Genomic DNA, 12,971 nt, shown 5'->3' with positions numbered 1-12,971 from the left:
GACCTCCAGCTACAGAGACTACATGACTGTAAGGATAAGAGGCCACACCCCGATATACACAGGATCCTGATAACAGACCCCCAGCTACAGGGACTACATGACTGTAAGGATAAGAGGCCACATCCCGATATACACAGGATCCTGATAACAGACCTCCAGCTACAGAGACTACATGACTGTAAGGATAAGAGGCCACACCCCGATATACACAGGACCCTGATAACAGACCCCCAGCTACAGGGACTACATGACTGTAAGGATAAGAGGCCACATCCCGATATACACAGGATCCTGATAACAGACCCCCAGCTACAGAGACTACATGACTGTAAGGATAAGAGGTCACACCCCGATATACACAGGATCCTGATAACGGACCTCCAGCTACAGAGACTACATGACTGTAAGGATAAGAGGTCACACCCCGATATACACAGGATCCTGATAACAGACCTCCAGCTACAGAGACTACATGACTGTAAGGATAAGAGGTCACACCCCGATATACACAGGATCCTGATAACGGACCTCCAGCTACAGAGACTACATGACTGTAAGGATAAGAGGCCACACCCCGATATACACAGGATCCTGATAACGGACCTCCAGCTACAGAGACTACATGACTGTAAGGATAAGAGGTCACACCCCGATATACACAGGATCCTGATAACGGACCTCCAGCTACAGAGACTACATGACTGTAAGGATAAGAGGCCACACCCCGATATACACAGGACCCTGATAACAGACCCCCAGCTACAGGGACTACATGACTGTAAGGATAAGAGGTCACACCCCGATATACACAGGATCCTGATAACAGACCTCCAGGTACAGGGACTACATGACTGTAAGGATAAGAGGTCACACCCCGATATACACAGGATCCTGATAACAGACCTCCAGCTACAGAGACTACATGACTGTAAGGATAAGAGGCCACACCCCGATATACACAGGATCCTGATAACAGACCCCCAGCTACAGGGACTACATGACTGTAAGGATAAGAGGTCACATCCCGATATACACAGGATCCTGATAACAGACCCCCAGGTACAGGGACTACATGACTGTAAGGATAAGAGGTCACACCCCGATATACACAGGATCCTGATAACAGACCTCCAGCTACAGAGACTACATGACTGTAAGGATAAGAGGCCACACCCCGATATACACAGGATCCTGATAACGGACCTCCAGCTACAGAGACTACATGACTGTAAGGATAAGAGGCCACACCCCGATATACACAGGATCCTGATAACGGACTTCCAGCTACAGAGACTACATGACTGTAAGGATAAGAGGTCACACCCCGATATACACAGGATCCTGATAACGGACCTCCAGCTACAGAGACTACATGACTGTAAGGATAAGAGGCCACACCCCGATATACACAGGATCCTGATAACGGACCTCCAGCTACAGAGACTACATGACTGTAAGGATAAGAGGCCACACCCCGATATACACAGGATCCTGATAACGGACTTCCAGCTACAGAGACTACATGACTGTAAGGATAAGAGGTCACACCCCGATATACACAGGATCCTGATAACGGACTTCCAGCTACAGAGACTACATGACTGTAAGGATAAGAGGTCACACCCCGATATACACAGGATCCTGATAACGGACCTCCAGCTACAGAGACTACATGACTGTAAGGATAAGAGGCCACACCCCGATATACACAGGACCCTGATAACAGACCCCCAGCTACAGGGACTACATGACTGTAAGGATAAGAGGCCACATCCCGATATACACAGGATCCTGATAACAGACCCCCAGGTACAGGGACTACATGACTGTAAGGATAAGAGGCCACACCCCGATATACACAGGATCCTGATAACAGACCTCCAGCTACAGGGACTACATGACTGTAAGGATAAGAGGCCACACCCCGATATACACAGGACCCTGATAACAGACCCCCAGCTACAGAGACTACATGACTGTAAGGATAAGAGGTCACACCCCGATATACACAGGACCCTGATAACAGACCTCCAGCTACAGAGACTACATGACTGTAAGGATAAGAGGTCACACCCCGATATACACAGGACCCTGATAACAGACCCCCAGCTACAGAGACTACATGACTGTAAGGATAAGAGGTCACATCCCGATATACACAGGACCCTGATAACAGACCTCCAGCTACAGAGACTACATGACTGTAAGGATAAGAGGTCACACCCCGATATACACAGGATCCTGATAACAGACCTCCAGCTACAGAGACTACATGACTGTAAGGATAAGAGGTCACACCCCGATATACACAGGACCCTGATAACAGACCCCCAGCTACAGAGACTACATGACTGTAAGGATAAGAGGTCACACCCCGATATACACAGGATCCTGATAACAGACCTCCAGCTACAGAGACTACATGACTGTAAGGATAAGAGGTCACATCCCGATATACACAGGACCCTGATAACAGACCTCCAGCTACAGAGACTACATGACTGTAAGGATAAGAGGTCACACCCCGATATACACAGGATCCTGATAACAGACCTCCAGCTACAGAGACTACATGACTGTAAGGATAAGAGGTCACATCCCGATATACACAGGACCCTGATAACAGACCTCCAGCTACAGAGACTACATGACTGTAAGGATAAGAGGTCACACCCCGATATACACAGGATCCTGATAACAGACCTCCAGCTACAGAGACTACATGACTGTAAGGATAAGAGGTCACACCCCGATATACACAGGACCCTGATAACAGACCTCCAGCTACAGGGACTACATGACTGTAAGGATAAGAGGTCACACCCCGATATACACAGGACCCTGATAACAGACCTCCAGCTACAGAGACTACATGACTGTAAGGATAAGAGGTCACACCCCGATATACACAGGACCCTGATAACAGACCTCCAGCTACAGAGACTACATCACTGTAAGGATAAGAGGCCACACCCCGATATACACAGGATCCTGATAACAGACCCCCAGCTACAGAGACTACATGACTGTAAGGATAAGAGGTCACACCCCGATATACACAGGATCCTGATAACAGACCTCCAGCTACAGAGACTACATGACTGTAAGGATAAGAGGCCACACCCCGATATACACAGGATCCTGATAACAGACCCCCAGCTACAGAGACTACATGACTGTAAGGATAAGAGGTCACACCCCGATATACACAGGATCCTGATAACAGACCCCCAGCTACAGAGACTACATGACTGTAAGGATAAGAGGCCACACCCCGATATACACAGGACCCTGATAACAGACCTCCAGCTACAGGGACTACATGACTGTAAGGATAAGAGGTCACACCCCGATATACACAGGATCCTGATAGCAGACCTCCAGCTACAGAGACTACATGACTGTAAGGATAAGAGGTCACACCCCGATATACACAGGATCCTGATAACAGACCTCCAGCTACAGAGACTACATGACTGTAAGGATAAGAGGTCACACCCCGATATACACAGGACCCTGATAACAGACCTCCAGCTACAGGGACTACATGACTGTAAGGATAAGAGGTCACACCCCGATATACACAGGATCCTGATAACAGACCTCCAGCTACAGAGACTACATGACTGTAAGGATAAGAGGTCACACCCCGATATACACAGGACCCTGATAACAGACCTCCAGCTACAGGGACTACATGACTGTAAGGATAAGAGGTCACATCCCGATATACACAGGACCCTGATAACAGACCTCCAGCTACAGAGACTACATGACTGTAAGGATAAGAGGTCACACCCCGATATACACAGGATCCTGATAACAGACCCCCAGCTACAGAGACTACATGACTGTAAGGATAAGAGGTCACACCCCGATATACACAGGACCCTGATAACAGACCTCCAGCTACAGAGACTACATGACTGTAAGGATAAGAGGTCACACCCCGATATACACAGGACCCTGATAACAGACCTCCAGCTACAGAGACTACATGACTGTAAGGATAAGAGGTCACACCCCGATATACACAGGATCCTGATAACAGACCCCCAGCTACAGAGACTACATGACTGTAAGGATAAGAGGTCGCACCCCGATATACACAGGATCCTGATAACAGACCTCCAGCTACAGAGACTACATGACTGTAAGGATAAGAGGCCACACCCCGATATACACAGGACCCTGATAACAGACCTCCAGCTACAGAGACTACATGACTGTAAGGATAAGAGGTCACACCCCGATATACACAGGACCCTGATAACAGACCTCCAGCTACAGAGACTACATGACTGTAAGGATAAGAGGCCACACCCCGATATACACAGGATCCTGATAACAGACCTCCAGCTACAGAGACTACATGACTGTAAGGATAAGAGGTCACACCCCGATATACACAGGATCCTGATAACAGACCCCCAGCTACAGAGACTACATGACTGTAAGGATAAGAGGTCACATCCCGATATACACAGGACCCTGATAACAGACCCCCAGCTACAGAGACTACATGACTGTAAGGATAAGAGGCCACACCCCGATATACACAGGACCCTGATAACAGACCCCCAGCTACAGAGACTACATGACTGTAAGGATAAGAGGTCACACCCCGATATACACAGGACCCTGATAACAGACCTCCAGCTACAGGGACTACATGACTGTAAGGATAAGAGGTCACATCCCGATATACACAGGACCCTGATAACAGACCTCCAGCTACAGAGACTACATGACTGTAAGGATAAGAGGCCACATCCCGATATACACAGGACCCTGATAACAGACCCCCAGCTACAGAGACTACATGACTGTAAGGATAAGAGGCCACACCCCGATATACACAGGATCCTGATAACAGACCTCCAGCTACAGAGACTACATGACTGTAAGGATAAGAGGTCACACCCCGATATACACAGGACCCTGATAACAGACCTCCAGCTACAGAGACTACATGACTGTAAGGATAAGAGGCCACACCCCGATATACACAGGATCCTGATAACAGACCTCCAGCTACAGAGACTACATGACTGTAAGGATAAGAGGTCACACCCCGATATACACAGGATCCTGATAACAGACCTCCAGCTACAGAGACTACATGACTGTAAGGATAAGAGGCCACATCCCGATATACACAGGACCCTGATAACAGACCCCCAGCTACAGAGACTACATGACTGTAAGGATAAGAGGTCACACCCCGATATACACAGGACCCTGATAACAGACCCCCAGCTACAGAGACTACATGACTGTAAGGATAAGAGGTCACATCCCGATATACACAGGATCCTGATAACAGACCTCCAGCTACAGAGACTACATGACTGTAAGGATAAGAGGTCACACCCCGATATACACAGGATCCTGATAACAGACCTCCAGCTACAGAGACTACATGACTGTAAGGATAAGAGGCCACATCCCGATATACACAGGACCCTGATAACAGACCCTCAGCTACAGAGACTACATGACTGTAAGGATAAGAGGTCACACCCCGATATACACAGGACCCTGATAACAGACCCCCAGCTACAGAGACTACATGACTGTAAGGATAAGAGGTCACACCCCGATATACACAGGACCCTGATAACAGACCTCCAGCTACAGGGACTACATGACTGTAAGGATAAGAGGTCACATCCCGATATACACAGGACCCTGATAACAGACCTCCAGCTACAGAGACTACATGACTGTAAGGATAAGAGGCCACATCCCGATATACACAGGACCCTGATAACAGACCCCCAGCTACAGAGACTACATGACTGTAAGGATAAGAGGCCACACCCCGATATACACAGGATCCTGATAACAGACCCCCAGCTACAGGGACTACATGACTGTAAGGATAAGAGGCCACACCCCGATATACACAGGATCCTGATAACAGACCTCCAGCTACAGAGACTACATGACTGTAAGGATAAGAGGTCACACCCCGATATACACAGGACCCTGATAACAGACCTCCAGCTACAGAGACTACATGACTGTAAGGATAAGAGGCCACACCCCGATATACACAGGACCCTGATAACAGACCCCCAGCTACAGAGACTACATGACTGTAAGGATAAGAGGCCACACCCCGATATACACAGGATCCTGATAACAGACCTCCAGCTACAGAGACTACATGACTGTAAGGATAAGAGGTCACACCCCGATATACACAGGACCCTGATAACAGACCTCCAGCTACAGAGACTACATGACTGTAAGGATAAGAGGCCACACCCCGATATACACAGGATCCTGATAACAGACCTCCAGCTACAGAGACTACATGACTGTAAGGATAAGAGGTCACACCCCGATATACACAGGATCCTGATAACAGACCCTCAGCTACAGAGACTACATGACTGTAAGGATAAGAGGTCACACCCCGATATACACAGGACCCTGATAACAGACCCCCAGCTACAGAGACTACATGACTGTAAGGATAAGAGGTCACACCCCGATATACACAGGACCCTGATAACAGACCTCCAGCTACAGGGACTACATGACTGTAAGGATAAGAGGTCACATCCCGATATACACAGGACCCTGATAACAGACCTCCAGCTACAGAGACTACATGACTGTAAGGATAAGAGGCCACATCCCGATATACACAGGACCCTGATAACAGACCCCCAGCTACAGAGACTACATGACTGTAAGGATAAGAGGCCACACCCCGATATACACAGGATCCTGATAACAGACCCCCAGCTACAGAGACTACATGACTGTAAGGATAAGAGGCCACACCCCGATATACACAGGATCCTGATAACAGACCTCCAGCTACAGAGACTACATGACTGTAAGGATAAGAGGTCACACCCCGATATACACAGGACCCTGATAACAGACCTCCAGCTACAGGGACTACATGACTGTAAGGATAAGAGGTCACATCCCGATATACACAGGACCCTGATAACAGACCTCCAGCTACAGAGACTACATGACTGTAAGGATAAGAGGTCACACCCCGATATACACAGGATCCTGATAACAGACCTCCAGCTACAGAGACTACATGACTGTAAGGATAAGAGGTCACACCCCGATATACACAGGATCCTGATAACAGACCTCCAGCTACAGAGACTACATCACTGTAAGGATAAGAGGCCGCACCCTGATATACACAGGATCCTGATAACAGACCTCCAGCTACAGGGACTACATGACTGTAAGGATAAGAGGTCACACCCCGATATACACAGGACCCTGATAACAGACCTCCAGCTACAGAGACTACATGACTGTAAGGATAAGAGGCCACACCCCGATATACACAGGATCCTGATAACAGACCTCCAGCTACAGAGACTACATGACTGTAAGGATAAGAGGTCACACCCCGATATACACAGGACCCTGATAACAGACCTCCAGCTACAGAGACTACATGACTGTAAGGATAAGAGGTCACACCCCGATATACACAGGACCCTGATAACAGACCTCCAGCTACAGAGACTACATGACTGTAAGGATAAGAGGCCACACCCCGATATACACAGGATCCTGATAACAGACCTCCAGCTACAGAGACTACATGACTGTAAGGATAAGAGGTCACACCCCGATATACACAGGACCCTGATAACAGACCTCCAGCTACAGAGACTACATCACTGTAAGGATAAGAGGCCGCACCCCGATATACACAGGATCCTGATAACAGACCTCCAGCTACAGGGACTACATGACTGTAAGGATAAGAGGTCACACCCCGATATACACAGGACCCTGATAACAGACCTCCAGCTACAGAGACTACATGACTGTAAGGATAAGAGGCCACACCCCGATATACACAGGATCCTGATAACAGACCCCCAGCTACAGGGACTACATGACTGTAAGGATAAGAGGTCACACCCCGATATACACAGGACCCTGATAACAGACCTCCAGCTACAGAGACTACATGACTGTAAGGATAAGAGGCCACACCCCGATATACACAGGACCCTGATAACAGACCCCCAGCTACAGAGACTACATGACTGTAAGGATAAGAGGCCACACCCCGATATACACAGGATCCTGATAACAGACCCCCAGCTACAGGGACTACATGACTGTAAGGATAAGAGGTCACACCCCGATATACACAGGACCCTGATAACAGACCTCCAGCTACAGAGACTACATGACTGTAAGGATAAGAGGTCACACCCCGATATACACAGGATCCTGATAACAGACCTCCAGCTACAGGGACTACATGACTGTAAGGATAAGAGGTCACACCCCGATATACACAGGACCCTGATAACAGACCTCCAGCTACAGGGACTACATGACTGTAAGGATAAGAGGCCACACCCCGATATACACAGGATCCTGATAACAGACCTCCAGCTACAGAGACTACATGACTGTAAGGATAAGAGGCCACACCCCGATATACACAGGATCCTGATAACAGACCTCCAGCTACAGAGACTACATGACTGTAAGGATAAGAGGTCACACCCCGATATACACAGGATCCTGATAACAGACCTCCAGCTACAGGGACTACATGACTGTAAGGATAAGAGGTCACACCCCGATATACACAGGACCCTGATAACAGACCTCCAGCTACAGGGACTACATGACTGTAAGGATAAGAGGCCACACCCCGATATACACAGGATCCTGATAACAGACCTCCAGCTACAGGGACTACATGACTGTAAGGATAAGAGGTCACACCCCGATATACACAGGACCCTGATAACAGACCTCCAGCTACAGAGACTACATGACTGTAAGGATAAGAGGCCACACCCCGATATACACAGGATCCTGATAACAGACCTCCAGCTACAGGGACTACATGACTGTAAGGATAAGAGGTCACACCCCGATATACACAGGACCCTGATAACAGACCTCCAGCTACAGGGACTACATGACTGTAAGGATAAGAGGTCACACCCCGATATACACAGGACCCTGATAACAGACCTCCAGCTACAGAGACTACATGACTGTAAGGATAAGAGGCCACACCCCGATATACACAGGATCCTGATAACAGACCTCCAGCTACAGGGACTACATGACTGTAAGGATAAGAGGTCACACCCCGATATACACAGGACCCTGATAACAGACCTCCAGCTACAGGGACTACATGACTGTAAGGATAAGAGGCCACACCCCGATATACACAGGATCCTGATAACAGACCTCCAGCTACAGGGACTACATGACTGTAAGGATAAGAGGTCACACCCCGATATACACAGGACCCTGATAACAGACCTCCAGCTACAGAGACTACATGACTGTAAGGATAAGAGGTCACACCCCGATATACACAGGACCCTGATAACAGACCTCCAGCTACAGAGACTACATGACTGTAAGGATAAGAGGCCACACCCCGATATACACAGGATCCTGATAACAGACCTCCAGCTACAGAGACTACATGACTGTAAGGATAAGAGGTCACACCCCGATATACACAGGACCCTGATAACAGACCTCCAGCTACAGGGACTATATGACTGTAAGGATAAGAGATCACACCCCGATATACACAGGACCCTGATAACAGACCCCCAGCTACAGAGACTACATGACTGTAAGGATAAGAGGTCACACCCCGATATACACAGGATCCTGATAACAGACCTCCAGCTACAGAGACTACATGACTGTAAGGATAAGAGGTCACACCCCGATATACACAGGACCCTGATAACAGACCTCCAGCTACAGGGACTATATGACTGTAAGGATAAGAGATCACACCCCGATATACACAGGACCCTGATAACAGACCCCCAGCTACAGGGACTACATGACTGTAAGGATAAGAGGTCACACCCCGATATACACAGGATCCTGATAACAGACCTCCAGCTACAGGGACTACATGACTGTAAGGATAAGAGGTCACACCCCGATATACACAGGACCCTGATAACAGACCCCCAGCTACAGAGACTACATGACTGTAAGGATAAGAGGTCACACCCCGATATACACAGGATCCTGATAACAGACCTCCAGCTACAGAGACTATATGACTGTAAGGATAAGAGGTCACACCCCGATATACACAGGATCCTGATAACAGACCTCCAGCTACAGAGACTACATGACTGTAAGGATAAGAGGTCACACCCTGATATACACAGGATCCTGATAACAGACCCCCAGCTACAGAGACTACATGACTGTAAGGATAAGAGGTCACACCCTGATATACACAGGATCCTGATAACAGACCTCCAGCTACAGAGACTACATGACTGTAAGGATAAGAGGTCACACCCCGATATACACAGGACCCTGATAACAGACCTCCAGCTACAGGGACTATATGACTGTAAGGATAAGAGATCACACCCCGATATACACAGGACCCTGATAACAGACCCCCAGCTACAGAGACTACATGACTGTAAGGATAAGAGGTCACACCCCGATATACACAGGACCCTGATAACAGACCCCCAGCTACAGAGACTACATGACTGTAAGGATAAGAGGTCACACCCCGATATACACAGGATCCTGATAACAGACCTCCAGCTACAGGGACTACATGACTGTAAGGATAAGAGGTCACACCCCGATATACACAGGACCCTGATAACAGACCCCCAGCTACAGAGACTACATGACTGTAAGGATAAGAGGTCACACCCCGATATACACAGGATCCTGATAACAGACCTCCAGCTACAGGGACTACATGACTGTAAGGATAAGAGGTCACACCCCGATATACACAGGACCCTGATAACAGACCTCCAGCTACAGAGACTACATGACTGTAAGGATAAGAGGTCACACCCCGATATACACAGGACCCTGATAACAGACCTCCAGCTACAGGGACTATATGACTGTAAGGATAAGAGATCACACCCTGATATACACAGGACCCTGATAACAGACCCCCAGCTACAGAGACTACATGACTGTAAGGATAAGAGGTCACACCCCGATATACACAGGATCCTGATAACAGACCTCCAGCTACAGAGACTACATGACTGTAAGGATAAGAGGTCACACCCCGATATACACAGGACCCTGATAACAGACCCCCAGCTACAGAGACTACATGACTGTAAGGATAAGAGGTCACACCCCGATATACACAGGATCCTGATAACAGACCTCCAGCTACAGAGACTACATGACTGTAAGGATAAGAGGTCACACCCCGATATACACAGGATCCTGATAACAGACCTCCAGCTACAGAGACTACATGACTGTAAGGATAAGAGGTCACACCCCGATATACACAGGATCCTGATAACAGACCTCCAGCTACAGGGACTACATGACTGTAAGGATAAGAGGTCACACCCCGATATACACAGGACCCTGATAACAGACCTCCAGCTACAGAGACTACATGACTGTAAGGATAAGAGGTCACACCCCGATATACACAGGACCCTGATAACAGACCCCCAGCTACAGAGACTACATGACTGTAAGGATAAGAGGTCACACCCCGATATACACAGGACCCTGATAACAGACCTCCAGCTACAGAGACTACATGACTGTAAGGATAAGAGGTCACACCCCGATATACACAGGACCCTGATAACAGACCCCCAGCTACAGAGACTACATGACTGTAAGGATAAGAGGTCACACCCCGATATACACAGGACCCTGATAACAGACCTCCAGCTACAGAGACTACATGACTGTAAGGATAAGAGATCACACCCTGATATACACAGGACCCTGATAACAGACCCCCAGCTACAGAGACTACATGACTGTAAGGATAAGAGGTCACACCCCGATATACACAGGATCCTGATAACAGACCTCCAGCTACAGAGACTACATGACTGTAAGGATAAGAGGTCACACCCCGATATACACAGGACCCTGATAACAGACCCCCAGCTACAGAGACTACATGACTGTAAGGATAAGAGGTCACACCCCGATATACACAGGATCCTGATAACAGACCTCCAGCTACAGAGACTACATGACTGTAAGGATAAGAGGTCACACCCCGATATACACAGGATCCTGATAACAGACCTCCAGCTACAGAGACTACATGACTGTAAGGATAAGAGGTCACACCCCGATATACACAGGATCCTGATAACAGACCTCCAGCTACAGAGACTACATGACTGTAAGGATAAGAGGTCACACCCCGATATACACAGGACCCTGATAACAGACCCCCAGCTACAGAGACTACATGACTGTAAGGATAAGAGGTCACACCCCGATATACACAGGACCCTGATAACAGACCTCCAGCTACAGAGACTACATGACTGTAAGGATAAGAGGTCACACCCCGATATACACAGGACCCTGATAACAGACCCCCAGCTACAGAGACTACATGACTGTAAGGATAAGAGGTCACACCCCGATATACACAGGATCCTGATAACAGACCTCCAGCTACAGAGACTACATGACTGTAAGGATAAGAGGCCACACCCCGATATACACAGGGTCCGCCGGCTCCACCTGAGGTTGCACTTGGGACAGGCGTCCTTCTCTGATGACACACTCCCTGTCACAGCCACATCCGACCTCAGATGCCAAGTGTAGTCTCCACTGACAAGTGGGCGGGGCTTACCTCCCATCTGCTGCCAGCTCTCCCCGATCACCTCCGACAGCTCCTTCACGCGGTCATCTCTTGGCGCAGGCTGCAGGGAACACACAGGAGTGGTCAGTAATGGCTCCGCCCACATGACACCAACCTCTAGCACTGTCCAAGAACCACCAGCCCCCTCCTCAATCCGCCACAGGTGTAATAACGCCAGAAGTGTGACACACGTTAATAATATCTGGTCCTGGGAAAGCTGAGTGACGTCCGGCGTGAATGCAGGTGCCCGAACGCGGAAGTCTCAGCTCTGTCCTTACAGACTCCTGTGATCCCGGCAACTGAATACACCGAGATGTGCCGA

General features: G+C 48.6%; 1 protein-coding gene across 1 annotated transcript in view; it reads right to left on the bottom strand.

Moving 5' to 3' along the window:
* Window positions 1–12,755, bottom strand: part of LOC141077922 (uncharacterized) — a 35,822-nt gene extending 23,067 nt beyond the window's left edge. The window contains exon 1 of the mRNA XM_073564693.1: window positions 12,672–12,755. Within this exon, the coding sequence (XP_073420794.1) occupies window positions 12,672–12,755 (84 nt within the window). The remainder of the gene's footprint in view (window positions 1–12,671) is intronic.
* Window positions 12,756–12,971: the final 216 nt, after the last annotated feature.

Source organism: Dendrobates tinctorius, unplaced genomic scaffold, assembly GCF_039654945.1.
Source record: "Dendrobates tinctorius isolate UK_male_01 unplaced genomic scaffold, ASM3965494v1 ptg000475l, whole genome shotgun sequence".
Classification (NCBI taxonomy): domain Eukaryota; kingdom Metazoa; phylum Chordata; class Amphibia; order Anura; family Dendrobatidae; genus Dendrobates; species Dendrobates tinctorius.
This window is presented reverse-complemented; position numbering and strand designations above follow the sequence as displayed.